This window comes from Pongo pygmaeus, chromosome 15 (assembly GCF_028885625.2).
Source record: "Pongo pygmaeus isolate AG05252 chromosome 15, NHGRI_mPonPyg2-v2.0_pri, whole genome shotgun sequence".
Classification (NCBI taxonomy): domain Eukaryota; kingdom Metazoa; phylum Chordata; class Mammalia; order Primates; family Hominidae; genus Pongo; species Pongo pygmaeus.
The window spans coordinates 95,607,363-95,633,012 of record NC_072388.2 but is presented as its reverse complement, the minus strand read 5'-3'; the positions used below and the strand labels follow the sequence as shown (position 1 = coordinate 95,633,012).

General features: G+C 34.2%; 1 protein-coding gene across 6 annotated transcripts in view; it reads right to left on the bottom strand.

Annotated features, from left to right (window-relative positions):
• Positions 1 to 1,005: 1,005 nt before the first annotated feature.
• The window catches only part of PAPOLA (poly(A) polymerase alpha), a 65,091-nt gene continuing 40,446 nt past the window's right edge, over positions 1,006 to 25,650 (bottom strand). The window contains exons 14-22 of one of the 6 annotated variants that reach the window (XM_054447403.2): positions 25,262 to 25,381; positions 23,897 to 24,006; positions 20,249 to 20,370; positions 15,510 to 15,652; positions 12,140 to 12,240; positions 11,678 to 11,916; positions 7,418 to 7,480; positions 5,221 to 5,295; positions 1,006 to 3,165 (exon numbers count right to left, since the gene is read on the bottom strand). In XM_054447403.2, coding sequence (XP_054303378.1) covers positions 3,070 to 3,165; positions 5,221 to 5,295; positions 7,418 to 7,480; positions 11,678 to 11,916; positions 12,140 to 12,240; positions 15,510 to 15,652; positions 20,249 to 20,370; positions 23,897 to 24,006; positions 25,262 to 25,381 — 1,069 coding nt within the window. In that variant the 3' untranslated portion in view covers positions 1,006 to 3,069. The remainder of the gene's footprint in view (positions 3,166 to 5,220; positions 5,296 to 7,417; positions 7,481 to 11,677; positions 11,917 to 12,139; positions 12,241 to 15,509; positions 15,653 to 20,248; positions 20,371 to 23,896; positions 24,007 to 25,261; positions 25,382 to 25,650) is intronic. The other 5 variants (XM_063652055.1, XM_054447404.2, XM_063652056.1 and 2 more) reach the window with 5 other exon arrangements.

The following is a 25,650-nucleotide window of genomic DNA, read 5'->3' as shown; positions in this document are numbered from 1 at the left end:
AATAAAAACTTTATTCTAGAATATACCCACAGCCACAAAACACAACTTTCCATTATAATTTTACTAATTCAGCAAGATGAATGAAAATGCCAAGAGGCCACGTGGATGATAAAACTCAGAAACTGTGATATACAAATTGCATCTACATGACTATCAAAGTAGAGGAAGTACAGCCAGTTCAATTCTTTTAGTGTTAACAAGGGAGATAAGGGTAATTCCTACAATATTTTCCCTTTTACTGAACAGTCTCAGAAGTTAAATTTTGCTTTTACTAAAAAGTTATCCCACAGTGCAGCCACATTCCCATTTTTATATATAGGGAAGGTTATATTAGAATTTTAAAATAGAATTTTAGAAATGATATATGAACAACTACATGTCCTTCAGAATAATGGCTTTGACACAGAGGTCCATCCCTCCACTCAAAACACAAGATAACCATACCCAAGAGCTGACCATCACAAAATACACAGAGCAGCTCACTCCTGCACCATGAGTTAAGTATTCAATGCTGAGCATCTGGGGGGTTAAGAAAAGCAATATCTGATTTGCATTTAGTAAAATAAGAAACATAGAATCCTGGTTGGTTGTGGTCTGTAATTCTAAATTCACTGAAAAACAACAGTGCCACCTGCTGACAGTAAAGTGCTAAATGCTTTGAAAAGGACAGTACACTGTCTACAGGCATAGAATAAATATACAGATAACGTATGGTGTCTACAGACACAGCACACTTCAGAGGATGGAACAGCTAAAATTGAATTAATAGTAACTATATTATGTTTTCCTCCCTAAAAATCAATTATATGAAAAACAAACACCTAATTATTATCTGAGCTATAAATAACAAGGCTGCTGCCAATGGCTGAAGTTAACCAGAAACAAATCTTTTCTAATGTAATCAAATTCTTTTGCAAATCCTCACTTAGAATCATACTATAAACTTATGACAGAACCAATTAAATTACTGGAAAAAAGTAGTAGTCAAAAGAAATCAGGCAACTGTGAGATTGTGCTGTTTTTTTTTATTGTGTTTTCAATGGAGAAATACATCATCTGTTTACAAAATAGCTCTTGAAAAATACAAGGAGTACAGATACTATAAAACAAAGCAAAACTCCAGTCATGAGACACTACATACATCATGCGAAAGCAACAGTCTGATCTCCAGGTTATGAAAACTATAATTAAAAAGTCACTACACAGAAAAGGTCCAAGTTTCCAGCTTGGCAAAACTTGGGTGCAGTTACATGAAACGTTTAATAAACTGAATTGTTTTCCCCAATGTGTAAACAAAATGACAAGACTAAATCTGTGCCTGGTAATTTCAATCTAACTCTGAAGCTACACAAAACACACAGACACCTTGTACACTTCACCTGTTAGTATGACCATCTTTTTTCTTCGGTGGTGGAAGGAAGGGCAAGGTGACTGTGTAAAGCAAAGATGTGGGAAGTAGAAATATTGTTTACTAGACATTATAAAGTCATGGTGAAAAGAAAGCTTCGATTAATGCATAGCCTAAGGGGGAAAAGACTACACTCCAACTTCAGAAAATTAATTTAGAAGGACAGGGGAAGAGATTAAGTAATTGCAGTTTAACATGAAAAATGCACATGTGATAGAATGGAGCACAATGGAGGATTCATAAAACATGCTCATCAGAAAAATCTGTTAAGTTGACTGTCCAGATTAAGAGAGAGTAAGTTTATCAACATCTGGCATCCCTCATACTTTGTAAAGATAGATCTTCTACTGCTTAATTATGAGAAATTATTTTATTCAAAGAAAGGAGCTCTTAATCTTTTGATAAAACAAAATAAAGGAGTAGAGAGCGGACTAGATGTCAAGTGCTTGCTAGAAATGATTTTTAAAATGCTTCTACACGTAAAATGTACTGACAAATTTTGGTAAACCATTTAAAAATAAGAATTAGTTTTAAAATCTTGGAGAAAATGCCTTTTTGCCCACGTTTAAAACTGAAAATCAATTTTACTATAGATAGGAGTTCTGTGGAGTGTACAAAATTCCTTTTAGAGATCAAATGGCCACCCCAGATAGATATCATGTTTCACAGGCATTACTTTTAGTCACCCTCAAGTTTCAGCCATGGGACCAAAATTTAGTGTTCTGTGCCATGTGGTCACAGGGTCATTGGTTTCACATCATGGCTTAAGAAAATACTGGCATTTTGTTTCTTACGAAGTAAATCCTACCTTGTGCATACAAGCAAAAAGAAAAAGGAAGAAAAGAGGGGAGGGAAAGGCGCAAGAAGCTTTTTTTGTTTGTTTGTTTTGAAGACAACAGATTGAAGGCAAAAGAATACAGAGCTTTCATAAGCTCAAAGAAAAATATTTGCTGGCTGATCACTGATTTGTATGCACTATAAAACAATTCCATAAATAAAACCAATATATCATTTCTTAATCATGACCCTATCAAAACCAAGTTATTTCCTAACTATTCTTTCAATGTCAAATGTACCCTAGAGTTGACGTTTCATTTTTAAGGGTTACAGCTACCTCATAGGAACTGAACTAGATGTACTCTTACCCTTTCTCTGAAGTATAACAGTACACCACTGCACAACGGTATCCAAATTGAAGACTAATGGTAAAGAAAATTCTTCAGGAAAAACTGAAAATCCATCAAGCTGAAAATCTAAAATTAGTTCTACTTTCTAATGAAAAATACATAAAAGTGCATCATCAGAATAAGTAATTCTTATGCCAGTTTGTATTGCAAATTTTCCAAACAATGCATCAAACATAAACCCAATCCAGATGTCAATTATGAATACAAATATAGCTTGAGGTTGTTTTTTTTAAAGGCAGTAATTTTTGAAATAGTTAACGCAACTGTTGCTAACACAATAATAATAGTACTCCTGGCTTCACATACTAACCTGGACTTCCGATCAAGTGCTGATTAGCCCAGTAAGGGAGGTCACCAAAAAACCCAAATCCATTTCAGTCATGTCTAGTCTTGTACCCTCCATTCTCCTTTTTTAGCATTTGAAGACAACAGGTTGAGTTGGCAGATATTGTTTATGGACCCCTGAGGTTGTTTTTACCGATTCAATCTCAGTTTTATTGAATTCTTGATAACAGGAATAGGATTTGCAGGGAGAGCAGGGATATCAGAAAGGTCTGTACTGGATGTTTTCTGAGAATGAAAGCAAAGAACACAACATTGTTCAAAGCACCATAATTTAACAATGAGATGTATTTTCCATTGCTTTACTTCCTAAGAAACGTTATAAGAAGAAAAGTACTACAAATTTAAAAACTCTCTAATGTTGTCAAAATGGAATGTAAATATGACTATCACATTATTTGTTCAACAAATAATGTGTTCAACAAAGGAATTTTCAAATAGGTATATTTTTAAAACTCCTAAGTAATTTCAGATAGTTTTTTAAATTGTTCCTCTAAGAATCACCTATCATATAATGCTTAAGTTACTGCTAAACTGTATTCACTTATTACAACACTAATAGCTGTAATATTAACTAGTATTGGAGCACCCCCAAGTGGGAGAATACTTAAAGCTCCTTTTATACACAGAAGCAGCAGTAAATTTATTATTTTCTGACACTGTAAATTATACAATTAAATCTATACAGCTAAGCAATAATTTAATCATCCTAAATTTTAGGTAGATTATTTTCATATTAATTAGATTAAATCACAAGCTTTCCTTAACACTAAAAAAATACAGAGATGGATCTTTGAAAGTTTTATTATGGAAAATTCCAAACATACACAAAAGTAGAGAGCACTGTATAATGGATCCCCATGTATTCATTACCCAGCTTCATCAATTATCAAATCAAAGCCACTGTCCTCCCATTTTCAATTCACCTTGTGTTATTCTGAAGCAAATCCTAGAGATCCTATCATTTCATCTATAAATATTTCCAGATTTATCTCAAAACAATAAGAACTCTTTGTTAGGTATAGCCACAATATTATCACCTCCCCAGAAATAAGTACGTCCCTAACATTACCAAACATAGGAATGTATTTTTTTAAAATCAACATAATCATTCTTCTTACATAACTGGGTGATTTTTCTCTCTATGGCTCTATGAATCCTTTCATTAGAAAGAAAATTCTACTCACTCATTAAAAATATCTAAAAGGCAAATACCCATGGGTACTAATTACTATAGGGATAAATTCAGTAAGACAAAACTATGAAAATAACTCCCGAGAGTATGTGGCAAACTAAAAAACATGCAATCACAATCACAGGACAGTTTACAACTGATAAACAAGTTTGTCCATGTATCAATATTAAGCATACTTCCTGATGTTAGTTACTCCCCCTGAAGTTTTATTAGATTACGGAAAAGGTATTTCAGAAACTAAACATAGTATTTATGTATCTTTAGAGTCTATAAAAGTTAACATCTAGCAAAAGCACATTTTTAAATGATCACGTTAAAACAACTCTGAGCTGCACAGGAGCAGCAAAATATCATCATAGTACATAGTATCATATCAGTACAGCAGCAGTTGTTATCTCAGTTACTTTGTAGAGATTAACCAGTTTTATCATCTATTAAAGAATATATCTACTTTGTGTCAAAGTTTGAGCTAGACGTTAGGGTTCATTCATGTGAAAGGATTCAAGAAGAAAATTATTCAACAAAATGAAGGTTCACAAATCAATGAAAAAAGATGCCAGATGCCTACTGTATTCTGTATGTGAGGGTCTGTCACAAGTAGAATTGCTAGGACAAATGAAAAAGTAATTCTGAAGAGCTATGGGCTATATTAAATAACTAACTGAAATCAGTAGTGGAAAAACAAGGCAGAAATACATTTTTAAAATGAAAATATATTAGCCTTTGCAAAAGAAATCCACGAAGAATGTTTTTTAGTTCATTCCTAGTTTGAATTTCACTTTTGACCTACAAATAAAACCTACATATGAACGCTGTGTAAATGACTAGTGAGAATTTAAATGATTTGCAGTATCAAATAATATATTAATATAAGGGGATGGGTTAACATCGAAACAGTCCCAGAGAACGGTTCCGTCAAATCCAGGGCCCTGCCTTAAAACTACAATAAATACGTTTACAGGCTAGCAAGTAATTACTTTCAGAAAGATTAATTTTAATAGTCTTCTATGAACTCTCACTTTAATTCAACATATCACACTAATCTTAAGGACATTTACAAAATTCTCCTTGCTTTTTGCACTTAGTACCTGAGAGGCCAACAGAGAAGCCGCTGTCTGAATAGTTTCTGATTGAGTTGTACTTGTCTCTGTATCAAGTTGTTCCTGTGAGACAAAGAGGATGGGGAAGGGGGAAAAGAGACTTAAAAAAGAATAAAGGAACATAACTGGGTTTGGTGGCTAATAAAGAAGACAAACTGGAAGACAGAAGGGATCAAGAGAAAGATGTGACTACATTACAAAAACATCTAGTCTGTAGATGTTGTAGGTTATTTCACTATTTCAGATATTAATAAATTTCTATTTGCCTACTTAAATCTTAGAAGGCATGGGTCAAACTAGCTCATGACTTTCCAACCAGCTCCAACTTGGGACATTTTAAGCAAACAATAATTAAAAACACACATAGGCACATCATGAAATGTTGCCCAGACAATAACAGAGGATAAACCCAAGGAAAGTTCTTAGCTTTGTGGGAGGAAAAAAAAAAAAACTTATTCAATACTACTAAATAAAATAACCCCACACCTTTAATTAAAAGTAGAAAATATGTCTGAAAAAGATTTCTCCCTCCTTATGGGCTCTTCACCCCTCCCCAGTAATCAGTGCACTGATTCTACTCATCAGAAAACACAGGGTAAAGTATGTCATACCATCACTCTAAACTTTTTAAAAGCAGTACACAAAAGAAAATAATATCTACACAAATAAATGAAAATAAAAATACAGGCAAGACGTGGTGGCTCACACCTGTAATCCTAGCACTTTGGGAGGCCGAGGTGGGCAGATCATGATGTCAGGAGTTCAAGACCAGCCTGGCCAACATGGTGAAACCCCATCTCTACTAAAAATACAAAATTAGCCAGGCATGGTGGCAGGTGCCTGTAATCCCAGCTACTCGGGAGGCTGAGGCAGGAGAATTGCTTGAACCTGGGAGGCAGGGAGGTTGCAGTGAGCCAAGATCGTCCCACTGCACTCCAGCCTGGGTGACAGAGCAAGACTCCATCTCAAAAAAAACAAAAAAAAGGAAAAAAAAAAGAAAAGAAAAATATAAAAACTTCAATTTCAATGAAACATACCAAAAAAATGAAATATTGTTTTCTCTTATGAAATTAAAAAAGGTAAATAAGGTGTAAGAAGTAGGAATGGAAGACATGCAGCCTTCCTGGAGGACAACTTGGTGATGTATACCAAACTTTAAGACTAAGCATACTATTTTCCTCAATAATTCTTCTTCCATTAATTTATGCTAAGTAAATAAACATGAACGAATGGCAGATATGGTATTTAGCTGTAACCAATATTACAGCAGGAAAGCACAACTTTCTTTTTTAAATGGAAATAATTGCTATGGATAGGAAATTGGTTGGATAAAAATAATCATAGCCTTAAGACAGCATTCTATGAAGCCATTAATAATTTTGTAGATTACATAATGACACAAACATTTTTTTCTTGGTTTACAAACTGAATCAAAATTATAAAGCAAGGGCATTATGAGGGCACACACAAAACCTAAGAGTTTTGTTAAAATATCCATCATAGAAATCTGGATAATTTGGGAGAAGGGGAAGAATTTCCAATTTTTCCACAACAAAAGAAAGTTAAAAGCCTTCAATATATTCCAATTTCTAGGGGAAAAAAATGAGTCTTTTACATTTTGGGGAAAAAAAAATTTCTTCCATCCCATCTACACCTCATTCAAGCCCCATGTACCCCAGGTTCTAGCCAAAACCTTATGCCAAAAACTGCTTCTGTAATCATAACAAATTCTCAACCCAAAGAGACAGATCATGATCTCAGCCCGGACTGTCAAAAATCCTATGTATCCTTTGAGGACCACTTCAAATGCTACTTCTTTCTTCAATGAAGACATTTACTGCTATTTCTGCAGTCAGAAATAACATCTTACTTTTCTTGCCCCGTGGCCCCCAGCCCTCAATTACTTTGATTTTCTTTGATAATGTAATTAATGACATTCATGACTTATCTTTGCTACTTAATTATAAGCTCCTTTAAAGGCACAGAATGTGTTTCACTCATCACAATATTCCCTTCAGTGTTCAGCATTACATAATTAACAGTAAAAATGAACAAATACTTCTCCATAAACAATACTAAAAAAATCTAAAACCTATAGCACAAAAATACAATATTTTAGAGACATTTCTATTACATCTTCTGTACTCTTAATTGTGTATGTATTCTAAAGGCTAAATTAGTATACCTTTGCTTCTGTTTTATCATGTCCACTCAAAGCAAGACAGTTAGCATCTTCACTTGTTTCATCCTGTTTTTAAAAAAAAAAGCTTTATTCTCTAAAATGAAAAATTTAGATTATTTGCCAATCAATGCTTTACTTTATAAACTTTAAAACTATAAAATAATTAAACCTGTAAGATCAACTATAGCCTTCAAATAGATAACTGGTCCCTCTTTTAAAATGTTTTTATCAGATTAAATTTGGTTTCAGTAGCTAATAAAATTAAAAAGAGCATTAGGAAAACTGTTACTGCAGATCACCACCTAAAGTACATTTCCAAAACCACTAAGAGTTCATAGAAATATATTTTGTAAGGAAAAGAAAAAAAAAAAAAAAAGAGTTCCTGATCATACAATTTTAGGAACTTGGCATAGTATCACCCTCATTCTGGGAGACTCACATAGAGTGGCACATAAAAGGTTCTAATAAATTCTATCAAGAAAGAACACCACTTTAATTTTCCCAAGCTTAACCAGAGAATCCTTGTTCTTGGTATGACCTACTAACATCCTACAGAATACAAGACTCAAGAAATGCCTTGCTTGGGTCTTAAGAACTATTTTGACACTATTTTCTCAGCAGAATTAAAATTTAATTTTAAATGTGACTTTTAAAACAGGCATAGAAAAACCACAGGCTTATAGCTTAGAAGAGATTTAATACAGTATCGATCAATTCCAATAAGGACTTTATTTGTACCCTGCAAATATGCAAACTTTAAAAACAGTAATGTGTCACAATTGGCCAAATCTGAATACCGACTGATATGTAAAACTATGGATTATTAATATTTGTGTGATAAATATACTGTACTTATATTTTATAGAAGTCCTTATTTTTAGATATACAAAGAAATATTTTTGGTTGTTATGCCTGGGGTTTGCTTCAAAACAATGGGGAAGGAAGTGATGTGAGTATGCAGATAAAACAAGGCTGGCTGTGAGTTGTTAACTGTTGAAGCTAGGTGATGCAAACATGACAGTTCCTTATACTTATGACATGTTTGAAATTTTCCATACAAAAAGTTTTAAATATATATATATATGTATACACATATATATATATATATAGAGAGAGAGAGAGAGAGAGAGAGAGGTTAATTTAGCTATAATCCAGGAAATAGAGCAAACATTTTCGATTTTTATTTTACATTACCATTTATATTTATTTGAAAAACCTTAGGATATGATGACCATTAAGCAGAACTAAACTACCTCAGAGTATCTAAAACTCTCCTATCTATATACACGTTAGTGCATTACTGAGTGAGGCCAGTATTTCTTTCTGGTTTGCTAAAATTTCTAATACCAAGTACTCATTAGCAGAGAATAAAAGACCCAATTAAGAAGGGCTTCAAAATCAGGATTACTTCTACTACAGCAAATTTCTTTTGACTAAAGCACCATGAGATTTAGGCCTGGGTTCTAATCCCTGCTTCTAACTGTAACTAGATCTGTAACTGGAAAAGCCACTAAACAGCAAGTTCTTCTGGTAGGAAATGAGATTAGCCCATGGAATAACCTAATACCCCTTATCTTCTTAAAATGCTATGGTTCTATTAATCAACCCCACAGAAATACCATAAGCAAAATCCAGACTGAGAAAACATATACCCCCCAAAAAAAAATTACAGGGAAAAGTCGGGGAGGGATGGAGGAGGGAATCTATATTTTAAAGGACACTTAAAGATATCAAACAATTGCAACACAGGGATCTTTTTCTGCTTCCAGATTTAAACAAACAGCCTATTTTTTAAAAAAATCAATGAAACAATCAGGGGCCATTTGAGCACTGACTAGATGTTTGATGATATTAATAAATTGTTAATTTTTGTGAGTAGGCTAATTTTACTGTTAATGCTTTCATTCTTAGATATGATTTTTAAGATTCTAATGAAACATGTTTGGATTTTGCTATTAAGTAATTCAATGGCAAGAGAAAATGAAAAAGGCTGAAAGAATTAAGATTACAAAGATTGGCTAAGAGTTAATTATAATAGAAGCTGTGTGATGGGTACACAGGTATATAAAATGACTCTTTTATATGTATTTTTAATTTTCCATACTTAAGTTTAAAAATTCTATATTCTTATTGCTTTTCTAAACCAGACAAGAAACACAAGTGTTATTCTACCAAGGTAAGTGCAAACAAAATTGCAAAATACTGCACTGGTACAAACTTATTTAGAGCTCTTAGGGTGCCATTTTTAACATAAAGAAAACCAAATGTTAAATGCATAGAATTATGCTTAAATACACTTTACTAATGTCAAAAGAAATTTGAATTCTGAAATGCCCTGACAACTTCAAACCAGTATCAGTAGTCTGAATGTGTAATTGACACAAAAATTGAGTATATTCTTAAGCTGCTGCACAACCCAATCATGTGGCAGCAGGGCTCTTAATAGGATCTCCAGGCCTAACTTCTAGAAGATTTCTGATTCAGTTTGGAGAAAGCCCTAAAATCTTTATTGAAAAACAACAACAAAAAAAAACCCCCAAAAACTAATTCTGTTGTACAACCAACGATGAAAATCACTGCCCTAAGAGATAATTACACAGACACAGATGAGTTTTCAGAACACATCTTCTAAGTTATGATGATTTACAGTGGGCCCTCCATATCTGTGGAATCCACATCTGCGAATTCAACCAACCATGGATCAAAAATACTTACAAAAATAAAAAATAATACAACAATAAAAATGACACAAATTTAAAAATACATCATAACAATAATTTAAACAGCGTTTACATTGTATTAGGCATCGTAAGTAATCTGGGGGATTTAAAGTACTATACAATACCCGTTTTTCATTCTCATTTACCATCTTAAGAGTGACAAAATTCATCAGATTACTTTTAGTTAATAGCAGCTATTTCCAAAAAAAAAAAAAAAGTCTTCAGAGAATAAGCTAAATAATAAAATAATTTTTCACCATTCTTAATCAAAACATAATAGAATCCATGAGAAATCTAGAGGTTTTTTTTTTCTACTCTAAAGAAATTTTGCTGTAGTAAGTAAATTACTAAATACATTCTTAGCTTAAAAAAAAAAAAAGAAAAAGAAAAAATCACAATGAAATTGGTGCTTTTAAACTGTCATCTCTGGGGCAATAGCGAATGCCTCATTGATTGGAAAACAACATGAAAGTGACTGGACGGAGAAATAACATTGTGTAACAAGACTACCTCTATTTTAAGACTCATACCAAATCAATGTAGTTTTAATGGTTTTCCCAAAACTAAGACTGTAACAATTGTAAACCAGGTAGCATAAAAGGTTAATACCAGCTTGCAAAGCATAGTGGTTCCTGTGACTCAACACTTTGGGAGACCAAGACAGGAGGATCGCTTGAGCCCAGGAGCTGGAGACGAGCCTGGATAACATAGCAAGACTTCACCTTTACAAAAAAATCTTGTTTTAAATTAAGCAGGCATGGTGGTGCGCACCTGTAGTCCCAGTTACTTGGGAGGCTGAGGTGGGAGGATTGCTTGAGCCCAGGAGGCAGAGTTTGCAGTGAGCTGAGATTGCTCCGCTGCACTCCAACCTGGGCAAAAGAGACAGCCCCTGTCTCAAAACAAAAAACAAAAAATTAAGCTGGGCATGGTGACGTGCACCTGTGGGTCTAGCTACCTGGGAGGCAGAAGGATCGCCTGTGCCCAGGAGTTAAAAAACAAAAATGCAAATGATGCTAGAAAGTTTCTTTAAGGGTTAGAGAGCTAACCATTTAAGGTTCAAAAACTAATCTGGCTGCATGCACTTATCATTCAGTAAGAAGTCCCTGAGAACCTCTGGTATTCGATGGTCCTATAATACCAAGTACAGCAGAGAAACTTCAAAACTCCTTTTGGATCACAGAAGCAAAAAACTGTCCAAAGGACCATCAAAAAATCAGTACAAATAAAAGGTAGTCATTAGAGAAAAATAAGTTAAGAATACATGTAATTCCATGTTAAATTCTGTTGTAGACAATACCTGCCAACTACACACACTAAAGAAGTTTACATGAGAGGGCACAGCTTTATGGCAGAGGTAGTTACTGAGAATAGGAAAGGTGAAGAGAAACTACAGCACTAAAGCACTACAGACACACCTAAAATTTCCTAAAAGCTTTGTTCCTTGATCCTTCTCTATTTTGGTTCATAAAGTTTTCTTCCACTGGATTTAAAAATAGGCAGTTGGTGTTGCCATGGCTAACTAATATGTTTTTTATATATATACCTCTTCTGTTTTGGTTTTCTTGGGACTCTCTTCTTTATGAGGTGAGGATGTCCTCTTGACTCCTACTATAGGAGTAGGTATTTTTGTTGCTGCATTTCCTGAAGTTGCTGCATTTCCTGAAGATCTAGGTGGTGGGTTTACCAGACGTGTTGAAGAAACAACTCTGGAGACCGTAGGCTTTGGTGGTGGAGAAATGGCTGGTTGTGTGGCAGTTTGAGGAATGCTTTCACTCGATGTACCTAAGCAGCAAATATATGAGTATATACAAATTAAAATAACCAAATCAGTATCAAGTTGTAAGTTTTTCTCTGAATTTGATTTCATGAATAACTTTACATGCAAAAAATAAACTGGCATTTAAAAAACTGAATTTCAACTACTTAACAAACCCGCTTTTCAAAATGAAGGCTAAACCAAATACAATGTAAGAATTCTCAAACCTGACAAACCCAATCTCCTTACCCCCTGAGCTTTCACTGGAATTTACTTGTGGCACAGAAACTTCAGTAGCCTGTATGTTGGTCACAGATGCTGCTGTTACAGCTGGAGCAGGACTGTTTCTGCTAAAAAAAAAAAATTAAAAATTGTCTCAAAATTTAAAACTAGAAAAATAAAAAAAACCAATAATCTATAACATGTACAGAAGTTATTTTGTAAAGTAGATGATTCTTTGGTTTTACTTCCTATACATACACTTCAGCAACTGACTTTATTGGATAAAGTATAACAACAGTAAATAGTACACAAACCTTCTAAAGCAGCACTGTCTAATGTTACTTCCTGAGATGACAGAATGTTCTATATCTGTGCTACTGGATATGGTAGCCACTATTAAAACATAGCTACTCTGCACTTAAAATATGACTAGGGAGAAACTATTTGATTTTAATTAAATTTAAATTGTCACATATGGTGGCTGGCTACTATATCGCCAGAGTGGTTCTAAAAGATCTATTCTTAGTTGATTTTGGCTAAGAGACTTAACTGAAGGATTTTTTCGAACGAAAATCCTTTAAAAAGTTATTAATAAGAGGCCAGGCATGGTGGCTCACGCCTGTAATCCTAGCACTCTGGGAGGCAAGGCGGAAGGATTGCTTGAGCTCAAGTTTGAAACTAGCCTGGACAATACAGTGAGCCCTCATCTCTACAAGAAAAAAAAAAAAAAAAAACCTATATTATTTAAAAAAAAAAAAAAGTTATGAATGAGAAAATGTTCTGAGAAACAGAAAACAGAAATAAACTTCTGAATACAAAGTATAAGAGTTTTATAAAACCCTAAAAGCCCATCCAGTGGCCCAGTTAAAGACCTTTAAGTAACAAGGGTATATTTCAATATTTTACTTTAAAAATAACTTATTTTAAACCCTCTTTACTCCCCCGAAGTTTCTCTCCCATTTTCTCTTTCTCATGCCAATCTCAAATGACCTTCCTACTTAACAACCAACCAAAAGCCACTAGCCAAGTATTACCCCAAATTCTAAGTATAAATATTAAACAGACACACCTATTTCTATAATTAACCCCTATTCTTTCCTATATAAAGAAATTATTCCTTATTATGTAAAAAAGCCCAATCTATGTTCTAAATCTCATTAACTCCTGTCATCTCAAGAAACTCAAATCATCACACTCCTTTACTCTCCCATCCAACTTTCCTGTCTCAAGTAAATCCTACACATTAGCATTTAAATAAATTCATGGTTTTATTATCTCCTAAAAGAAAAACAAAAGCAGAAAAGTCCCTTGGTTTCTCTCTCTGTCTCTACGTGTGTGTGTGTGTGTGTGTGCGCGCGTGTGCATGTGCGTGTGTGTGTGTCTGTCTGTCTGTCTCTTTCTCTCTCAGAGCTATCACCCACACTCTGAAACTGGTGAATGATGACACCATGAGGAGGTAGGCAACACTTGGAAGACTTGTTATTTTTGGTACCTACATGACATCCACATGGAACCACGGAGCAGTCAACTTATTAAAGCTATGGATATCATTGGTACATGAATGTAAATGTAGTCAACAGAGCAGGTGTTACCACTCAGGGACAATATCAAGAGGGGATAAACAGACAAAAGAATAATGAGAGAGCCCTCAAGGGCACAAATATTAAATGACTAAAAAGAAAAGGGTAGTTGGCCAGAGAACAACCACAGATGCAGGAGAAAGCCTCAAATGGCTAGCAAGGTGCCTAGGACATAATAAGCACTCACTGCTTGTTGAGCAAATATACAATCGTATTCTAAAAACCCAGAAGTTTTACTTACAGAAGTTACTCAGTATTACTTCAAGAAACTAAACTTCAAAACTAAATTTGTGAAATTATTTAGTACAGTTGTACACATTTTATATTCGTGCACAAACTCAAAGGACACAAAGACTTTTACAAATTCCAAAATTCTTATTAAAATGTCAGCTTCTTCACTTAAAAAAAAAAAAACTTTTAAAATGATAACACTTACAGGACATATTCAGGCCTGAAGTCTTTGGATTATGCATGATTTGCCTAAAAACATATCATACACACGAAGTCCAAAAAAAGGAAAAAAACACATCCATGACACCTCAGCATTTTCTATTTCACACTCATCCAGGGAATCCTCCCCAACCTGCACTTCTGCCACTGGTTAAATTGTAATATAGGCCGGGCGTGGTGGCTCACGCCTGGAATCCCAGCACTTTGGGAGGCCAGGGCGGGCAGATCACCTGAGGTCAGGAATTCAAGACCAGCCTGGCTAACATGGTGAAACCCCATCTCCACAAAAATACAGTAATTAGCCGGGCATAATGGCAGGTGATGGTAATCCCAGCTACTCAGGAGGCTGAGGCAGGAGAATCGCTTGAACCTGGGAGGCGGAGGTTGCAGTGAGCTGAGATCGCACCATTGTACTCCAGCCTGGGTGACAGAGCGAGACTCTTTTAAAATTTTTTTCTTTTTTCTTTTTTTTTTTTTTTAAAGACAGGGTCTCACTCCGGTTGCCCAGGCTGGGGTGCAGCAGTGGGATCACAGCTCACTGTAGTCTCAACCTTGCAGGTTCAAGCAATCCTCCCACCTCAGCCTCCTGAGTGGCCAGGACTACAGGTGCACACCACCACACCTGACTAATTCTTTTAGTTTTTTCTAGAGATGGGAGTCTCACTATGTTGCCCAGGCTGGTCTTGAACTCCTGGCCTCAAGTGATCCTACCACCTCAGCCTCCTAAAGTGTTGGGATTACAGGTGTGAGTCACTGCACCTGGCTGAAAATTTTTCACTGCTTCATACCCAGGGCAGTGACATGTGCCTGTAGTCTCAGCTACTCAGGAGGTTGAAGTAGGAGGATCGCTTAAATCCAGGAACTCACAGCCAGCCTAAACAACACAGCCAGACACCATTACTCAAAATAATAATAAATTTTTAAAATTTTAACTGCTGTAAATGTTAGATAGATATCTAGCTCTTCTAAAACAGGCTTCTCTAACTATCATAGATACATTCCCTGTTACAAAGGTATAAGCAGCTCCAGGACAGAAAGGTGGTTTTGTTCCTTTTGTCTGTTCTCATCAGCACACTATACAGTGCACTGTAGCAGTAGCTATCTAAATACACGAATTTGGAGGGGTTATGTGCTAACATTCATTCACATCTGACTGAAGACATTATCAGTCTCAAAAATAAAATGTTAAGTATGACAAGACAAAACCAAAAAGTGCTATCCCCAACCTAGGAATTAAATTGCTATTTAAAAAAAAATTAGTAGATGGAATGAAAATAACACTCTAAATAGATGACTTTAACAGCAAAAAGAGAATGTATCTGACTGATTTAGCAAACAGCCACTTCTGTTTCCCTCTTTTTCCTCACCCCTGAGAGCTGCCAGAACTGTTCAATGGACTGGTCTTCGTAGCACTAGTAGGTGAAGGCACAGACATGCTGTTATCACTGTCCATAGACAAGTCGAGGCTGCTGTCATTGAGAGCTGTCAATTTGACACCTTCTGTTGAATGCTGCAAACAATAAAACATTTTATCAAATATATCTTTATTTCATCCAGATGTTGAAACATGGAAACCTTTTACTTAACATATATGATTTTTACTGAAAAACACAAATCACTAAATCTACGAAAGTTAGATGTGCCATGCTGATTCTAAAAGGCAACGATTTGGGAGTCAAGTACTTTCTTCTAAGAAGGCCTCAACATTAAATATAGTTCTTATGTGGGAGAAAAAAGGAGAAAGAAATGCCGTATTAAATGTACATACTGACTGTAAGATACAACACAAATTAAAAACACTATAATATAAAAACACAAGAATCTCAAATCAGAGAACTCTAAAAATATAACTCTAAAAATATACACACAAGAAAAAAATGTCTCAACAATAAACATGGGACTACAATGTCTCTGGAAAGTGGGACTAGAAGTGATTTTGTTTACATACAGATTTCTAATTATCCTACAATAAATATAAAATTTTTTTAATTTCAAAAAGTGTAACTTATTGCCACTCCTTACTATTTGTCAATAAAAAGAGCCTCTCTCAAAAGCAAGAGACTTTAGTGCTCTAATTGCAATTTAGAATTTTTTAAATGGCATACTTAATACTGTAAATTATCCTGTGAAAAGAAAAGCAGAAATAACTTTCTGAAAACTAAACACAATATACAAATCTTAATGTTGGTCCTCCTTAAAAACCAAAGCACTCCAAAACAAATAATGCAGAAAACCCAAAAACTATGAATGGTTTCATGGAATTAAAGTTGTTTTCTAGTAACGGAGTTTAAATTTTTACTATTTGGTGCTACTGTAATATTACATTCAGCCTCATTTTTTTTTCCAGAATGTTTAGCCTGTGTTCACTTACCTACAGAAACATTTTAATGAAAATAATTTATACTGTTGACAAAAATACATTCCTTATACATGTGCCTGCATTCTCTGCTTTCTAGTTCCCCAAATAACAAAATATTCTTATCTTCGATTTAGCACTAGACATATCACTTATGTACATGAATGAAAATTGATCAAATGGGGAAGATGAGATTTGGTAGAAAGGAGAGGAAGAGAGAGTAATGCCATTTGCTTATGAAGTCAGTTGTGAAATAAAAGTACCTAATATTATAAATGAGTATCTCTTCTATTCAACAATGCTACCAATCTTACTCTCCAATAGATATGAGGATTTATTCAGTAAGTAAATTATATTCAGTTCTACAGTTACCTGCCTACCTGCCTCACTAGGTGGCCAAACAGCTGTGAGTTAACAGGCCACTGTTGGGGATAAATTGGGAAAGTTTAACTGGTTGGTGTAAACACAAAACAGCATTAAGCTACTTTGCTTTGTTTGCTTCTATATCCAGATCAAGTTTGGTAGCAAGAGACCTCAAAGCCAAATAGTCATAAATATTCTATCATAATTTTTAATAAAAGATAAATAAAACAAAGAACATACTACAGAAAGAAACACACACACATACTTTGCAGTCAGACCTAGGTCCAATTCACAGCTCATACTACATAACCCAGGGCAAGGTTCTCAACCCCTCAGTTTCTGCTACTAAAAGACAACACCCATGGGTTGCTGGAATATTAAATATAAAAAGGACTGGTACAGTGCTTTGCAAAAAGCAGTTAATAAAAGGAAGCTATTTATAAGAGTCCAAACAAAACGTTCATAGATCTTGACTCCTAGACACTTGTTACTAAGCAAGAAAGTGCTATTTTACTGATGCAAACTTAGAAATAATCTAAATGATCTCAAATACAGGGTAGATTTAATCATACTGTAGCTATTATATAAAGAGATATTAAACAGCCACTAAAAATTTGGATAGATGGTCACGATATGTCAACACAAAAAAAGGCAGGTCACAAAATAGCAAGTTTCATCAAAAACCTTTTAAAAATATGTATCTAGTAACATGCACTGAACAGTCTGCGTATAAATAAACTAAAGTGTTAAAAGTAGGTTTGCTGTGAAATTACAGTTACTTCATCTGATAGAATTTTTGGACTAAAAAACAGATTTCCAATCTTTAATGATTCTCTTTATATTCTAGATGACTGTATTTAAAGAAATAATACCTTAAGAAATAATAAAACATCTTATATTCAAATTTACTTAAAATGTACACAAGATGGTTCCAAATATCGTCATGGAAAGAGTTTAAAAAGGTAATCTGAATATATGATTCTGAGAAATCCAATTATCTGTTATAAATAGCTGTTTATTAAATAGCTATTTGATTATGAATTAAATATTCATAAGAAATAGCCAAGTTCTAAAGAACATAATCTACTTTCACTTCTGAAAACATAAAACGTTTATATACTTTTTTTAAAAATTATTATTTTGTAAGAGACAGGGTCTCGTTCTGTCACTCAGACTGAAGTGCAATGGCACAATCATAAGTTCACTGTAGCCTTGAACTATTGGGCACACATGATCTTCCCACCTCAGCCTCTCAAGTAGCTAGGACTATAAGGCGCATGCCACCATTCTCAGCTAATTAAATATTTTTTTTTAGAGACAGAGTCTTGCTGTGTTGCCCAGGATGGTCTTCAACTCCCAGCCTCAAAGGATCCTCCCACCGCGGCCTCACAAGTCACTGGGATTACAAACATAAGCCACCATTCCCAGGTCCAAAATGTTTATATTTTTTGTATGTGATAAATTTACATTTAAGTACAATTGATTTAACTCATTAATAATACAACACTAAAGGACAATTAGAAAGCAAGTGTTTAACTTGATATTTTAGTTTTGTTTTCCTGAGGCTAATCTCTAGCTGAGATACTTTAATTTTAAAATAAAATGGCTTGATGGAAAATTTTACAATAAATATGTGGAAACATGCACTGAACAGTCTGTGTATAAATAGTACATTGAGAATGGTACATTTTTGTCAATTTTTATTTAGTTAACTGAATTTTTAGTAAACCATTAGGTTAAGAATAAAATTTTTGGCCGGGTGCTGTGGCTCACGCCTGTAATCCCAGCACTTTGGGAGGCCGAGGCAGGCGGATCACGAGGCCAGGAGATCGAGACCATCCTGGCTAACACGGTGAAACCCCGTCTCTACTAAAAATACAAAAAATTAGCTGGGTGTGGTGGCAGGCACCTGTAGTCCCAGCTACTCGGGAGGCTGAGGCAGGAGAATGGCGTGAACCCGGGAGGCGGAGCTTGCAGTGAGCCGAAATTGTGCCGCTGCGCTCCAGCCTGGGCGACAGAGTGAGACTCCGTCTCAAAAAAAAAAAAAAAAATTAAAATAACATCATGTTTAAACCTTAAAAACTGATTTTAGACCCCTTCCCATCTAGCTACCTATCTCCAAGTTGTGAATAACAATGATGGTGATAACAAAAGCCAGTATGAGCATTTATTATGTGCCAGGAGCTAGTCTAAACCACCATTTACATGTATTCATGTATTGGCTCATTTAATCCTCATGAAATACCTAATAAAATAGGTAAAAATATTGCCACAATTTTAGACATGAGACAAATCAAGAATAAGATGTTTGCCATGTAACTTGCTCAAATTTCACAGGTAGGAAACAGTAGAGCCTGAATTTGAACAAGGCAGTCCACTCCAGAGTCCTTGCCTTTAATTAACTTCAATGCTTTTGTATCATAATATATTCTAAGAAACAAAATATTATAAAATTAAAGTCTTTTGTGTATTAATTTCATTCCTTTCCTCCCAACCCCAATCCCAGACAACTAGCCATTTTCCTGAATGCAGTGGTTGTCATTCTGTAACATATACTTTTATTTCATATTCTCTCCTAAATACATTGTTTTTTAAGTTTTTAAACTTGTAAACTTTATATGGAAGTATCAAGTGATACATACATACATGTGCTTTTTTTATTCAACATATTAGTATATGCAGTTGTAGTTGATTTATTTTCACTGCTGCATACTGTGAAGTATTCCATTATAAGAATAAACCATCTATTTTTGAAATCACTTAAAGAAAAAATGTAATCTGTATCTGTCCACTAAAATTCCAATATGCTCACTGAAGTCCAAATAAGGAAAAAATGGCTCTAAGTTATTCAAAAGGAAGCACTAACACTAGAACAATGTAATGCAAAGTATTAACTCAGTGACCTCTGTTCATGACCTCCTTTACACTCAGCAACTTTTAGTTTTTAAATAATATACATGTTATATTTCTTACATGCACCAAAAAAAGCGATTTTCATTTTTTAAAAGTCTCACATAATTTACTTGACCCACATATTTCCTTACTAATTTAATTTAGTTTACTTTTTAAAGGAAAGAAAATTAAATACTGGTGTGGGATTTTTAAGTGAATAAGAATAAAAAGTCCTAAAAGAGAATATGGGTATATACAAAGTAAGGATATGAAGCATCACCACTAATCCTTCTAAAATCTAAAGCAACTGTGTGCAAGAAAACTGATTAGAGTCAGATTTCACATAATGAAACTGCTCCATGAAACAGATTTTTAAAAAGCTGTCATCTATTTCAAATATGACTTATTAACTGAGCCTAAATTCTGAAATAATGATAGTCCAGATGCATAAAACATTATGTTAGTAATGCTTTTGTAAGTACTTTCTAAATTTACCTTTTTCTTTTTCTGAAGCACATGATTAGGTAGTAGTTGATGGAGTTGCTTTCTTTTTACATGCATTGCAGCAATTTTCATATCCACCTCAAACATCTTGCTGTTTATTGCTTGCCTATAAACTATACAATTAGGAAATTGTTACAAGAAATAGAAACATTTTAATAAAGGCAGTTAAACTCACTCCAGAGAAACTATTCTAAGTAGGGATCCTTTTTCCATCAATACTGCATATCTGTAGATCGGTCAAGACCTATTCCTAATCTGACATAATTCATTGCCTGAGCAAACTCCTTTTACCACAAGATGAGCTGAATAAAAGCACAAAATGTATTAATTCTTCCAGTGTAGTAACTCTTCAAATAGCTCTTAAAGTAGTAACTCTAAAGAGTAACTCTTCAAGAAATGGCAGAAATGAGGGGAAAAGGGTTTCTTACACCCATACCCTTTTATGCTACCAGTACTATTGTTTAAAACTTTACACAAGTATGTAATACATGCTGTAAAATAAGTCAAACTTATTAAACTATACCTAAAGGTATCTTTACAAGAATCTGCAAGATAAAACTAAGTAATGACGTACTTTCTAATATAGTAATAATTTAAATAACAGAGGTCACAGGTGCAAAAAGAAAATGCTACAATTAAATAAATGCAAATTATTTAGATCCAGAGGGCCCCAAAAAGTAAAAAAGTCGGTCATACAAAACATATTTATGAAACACCTATACTTGATTCATATTGTTCTAGACACTGGAGATAAGCAGTAACAAAGACCAACGTAGCCTCAAAGGGTCTATATTACAGTAGGGAGAATAAACAGAAAAAAATAAAACATAAACTACAGTCCATGTCAGATGATGATAAGTATTACTGAGAAAAACCACGTAGGGAGTAGGATAGGAAGCTCAGCCTGGAAACTGAGTTGACATCTGACTGAAGATTTAAATGAACATGAGGATGTAAGCTGAGAGTACCTGGTGAAATAGCATTCCAGAGAGAGCAAACATCAAGAACAAAATGCCCTAACCAGGAGAAAATGCCTGGAACATTTGAGAAACAACAAAAATGCCAATGAAGAAGATGAAAAGTAGAAATCCATAATCCCTTATGTGCAACTCCAAAATCCCAAAAACTCTCAACACACAAGTTTTTCTAAGATAGGAAACAAAATTCATCTAGTAACAAACCCTGTTCTGAACTATTTGTGGCTGTGGCTATTTGGTCTTTATCTTTTGCTCCATGTGAATAACAATGGTTCCCTGCAGAAATGATACTGTCTTTCAGTACCAAATGCTGCTCCAGGCCTCACTGGGCATATTACTTATTAACTTTATTACCTTTCTGGCTCCAAAACTTACAGATAAAGGATTGTGAACTTATAATAGGAGGTAAGGTCACAGACATAATGAAAAGAGCAGATCAGGCAAAGGCTTGCAAACTACAGTAAGGACTTGGACTTTTATTCTGAGTGAGACAAATACTCAAAGGTTTTAAGCAGGCAAGAAATGATCTGGCTTAAAAATATCATCTGGACACTAGGTAAGAACAGCTGAAGGGGGCAAGGGCAAAAGAGAAAGTTTTGGCAATGACAGTGATCCAACAGCACTATAGTGGCTAGGACTTAGGGTGAAAGCAGTGGGAACAGTACTAAGTAGCAGAAACCTCAATGTATTCTGAAAGAAGAGGCAAAAAGATTTTATAATGGATTAACATCAAGTGTGGAAAAAACAGGAGTCAAAGACTGATTCCAAGGTCTCTAGGTGGAACAACCAAAATAACTTTAAAAGAAACTGGTAGGGGTTGGGAGTGCACATTTGTGTGCTGAATATGTGAAACCTATTTTCTTTTAAAATCCCATAAAGTATTGGATTAAAGTGTTTCAATATACAGGACAACTAAATATTTCCTTCCCAAAATACCTAAAACATCCTTGAAAATCTTGATGGTTCATTAGTGTAATCTTTGATAAACATCTTAACTTGAATGCAATGTACAGAACAAATTCCTAATCCAGGTAGGTATCCGTGACTTATTAGTTCATAAATAAGTTAACATCAGAATTTTTACTTCAGGAAAAAATACTTCTGTGGTGTTCAGCAGGTGGAGTATCACCCTACATACAACATTCTAAAAATCTGTAGAGGTATTTTTGTTGTTGTATTGATTAAAAGGTATTATGGCTAGAAACACTATATTTCTTTCAATGTGGACAGTTCTACCCAACACAGAATTATACCATGTCCTTCCTACATTCCTAAAGACAAAAAACCTACTTAGCAATTATTTAAACAAGAATTCACTTCAATTTTACATTTAAAAAATGGAGTATTTAAAATAAAAAACGAGAAAAAACAAACAAAAAATAGAGTATTTTAATTTGAAATTTCCAGGAATACAACTACCACCAAGCATATCCAAATCAGATCACTTTTTATTTGCAACTTTCACTTTTACCAGGTCACCAATGCTAATGCTGCTGGTGATAGGTGAATCCCTACAGACAACACTTGTATCAGTCAGAATTTATAGATGTCACACTGCTTGCGATTCTACATAAAGTGCAATCACTTGACTCTTACCTTCTAGTGTTACTGTATCTGAGCACTGACATATTGAAATACATATCCTTTTCCTTTTATTTCTCCTTTATATCACAGTTAGTGTACGATACTGACTTTTTAACAAACTGGCACTAATTTTTTCCTCTCTTGTAATTAGGTAAAACATTTCTTAATTTTAAGCCTGTATGTTCTCAAGGGAAAACTCCTCATAGGGAATAAAAATGCCACTTACTACATTTGTTTTAAATGGGGAAAGAAGGACAGTGTCTGCGAGAGAAAAGGATTAGTCCTTAAAGAAGAAATGCAGTTGTCCCTATGCGTAGTATTCGCCATTCCCATTAAAAGTCGTGCAGCTACATATAGACTCATTCTCTCAACTACATCCACCATTTGGTCTTTGGTTAAAATGAACTACCTTTCATCTTAGGGTACAGGTCAATCTGAAATCTACATATAATCAGCCTATTTCCCACCTATGCATTAACATTTGAATCCCCATAGTTGGAAAATTTCTCCAGGTCATCACAAGTTCTGCTTCATCAATTTCTCAGGTTCAAGATGATGAAGGCAGTTAGACACAGATTCAGTCTAGACAACCATATATTCAAGTTGTTTCCCATTTCTTAAGAAATTATGCACAAGTCAAGTTTGGAATGGTTCTACTTAACTTTAAGGTCGCCACAATAGAGAAAAATCATGTATATACAGGTTGAGTATCCCTAATCCAAAAATCTGAAATTGAAACTGCTACAAAATGCAAAAATTTGTGAGTGCCAACATGACACTTAAAGGAAATGCTCACTGAAGTATTTCAAATTTCATATTTCCAGACTACTGAAGCTCAACTGGTAAGTGTAATGTAAATATTCCAAAATCTGAAAAAATCCTAAACACTTCTGGTCCCAAGCATTGTGGATAAGGAATACTCAATCTGTATTAGACTAATACAAAACCATTATTCTGATGATAGTTCAATATTCGCAAGTAACTTCAACAATTATTGTAAATATCACTATGGTATGCATCAAGACAATTTGAAATATGCAAGAACTGAAGTGTTTTGATTATCCAAGTAAAGACATACCTGTATCTGTGAAAGACTGAATATCATAGGTGAGATCAACACTGAGGTTTTCAGAGTTTTCTGTTTTTTTAAACACTAACCCAATCACCCACATCGTGCGAAATTCCTCCCTGCAAAGAAGAGCATTACCATAGTTTATCTGGATTTCATGAAAATGTAGCTATCAATGTGGCTGACAATCAGAGACATGGAAAAACTTGTAATACAAATGTATGAGCAAACTAAAAGTTCTAAGCCCAAGCTCCATGAAAATGCAAAGTCCTCACCCACACCTATCCTCTATATTCCAATTACAACATAAACAGAGATCCAGGAGAAATATACTCTTACTAACCGTACATTGATAGTCAATGCCCTTAATGATGATTCTAAGGAACCAAAGCCACTGAAATCAAAGAAAAATTAAACTAATGAAAGAAAAAGAATAATCTTTTTAGAAAAATCTGGGGAAAAAAGGATTTTTCTAAATACAGAAATTTAACTAGAACTTAATAGATATTTCTTAAACTTCAAAAATTCAATTTAAAAGGCCACATGAACAGAAGCATAATAACAGGAGTAATTAGTGATTTAGCTACTTTTGAACATTTAACAGTGTATCTACTGAATGGAACATCAAACGGTCTTATAATAATAAAGACTAGAATTACCACAAAATGTAAAAAACTCTTATATAATTACAAAATAAAAAATACCTACATAATCAATAAGAATACTGTATAACACAAATTTAATGATCCTTTCACTTATTTGTTTTAATGTTGCTTTATTTTTTAAAATAAGCTCATTACTAGTACTCTCCAACTCTCCAATGCAACAAAGTATAGTCTAGTCTCACATGAACAGCAAACAATCAAATCAGCAACTAACCTATTTAAATAAAAGACCCCTAAAAAGCTAAACTGACTCTGCTTTTTCTTACGTTATCTTCTCAACAGTCCAGAATCAAGCATAAATCAGATTTTTATAAGTTCATAACAAAAAATTAAGATAAAAAGCAAAGACTGATGTATGGTATACCAGCTATTCTGACAACTACTGTACAAAACAGGAGAAGAAAATATTAAGAAGGAACGGTAAAGACAGTATTAAAGGAGAACTGTAGAATGTGAACTCTAGCTAACAGGCACCTCATCATTGGAAGAATATTATCAGAAAAAAAAAAATGTGTGCTGATTTTTCTCACGAAACAGTCTTTCTCTTCAATGTTTCCGATCAGGAAAAACTAAATTATAAGTTCTAAATTGTCTATAAGCCATATGCAGTCAACAGAATAGTTATACTAGTTATAAAAAATGCCTATAAAAGCTTCTGTGAATAAAAATTGGAAATGGGAAGAAGAAATTAAATTAGAAAAGGGCTTACTTGTCGGGATTTTCTTTGGGTGCTGGAAATGACTGGGGATTCACATGAGCCAGTGTAATAAATTCATTCTTCTCCAAGCTTCCAACCAGGATTCGGATTTTTGATTCCACCAAGCCCACCCTGAACAAATGTCACTTAGTATTAACAAGAAGTTTTGGTTAACTTAAAAATAAATAAATAAAATGCACATACCAGGGCATTTCAACTGGCTGAACTCCCACAGATAAAACCAGAAGCCTTATGTTCTACCCAAAATTGCCAAACAACGGGGAAAAAAGAGCCAAGAAACATTTCATTCACACCAGCAAGGTTACAAAAGTTATCCGCACAAAAATTTTAAGAAAAACAAGCTATAAGTGCACTTTAAATACACAATTAAGAAATGATGC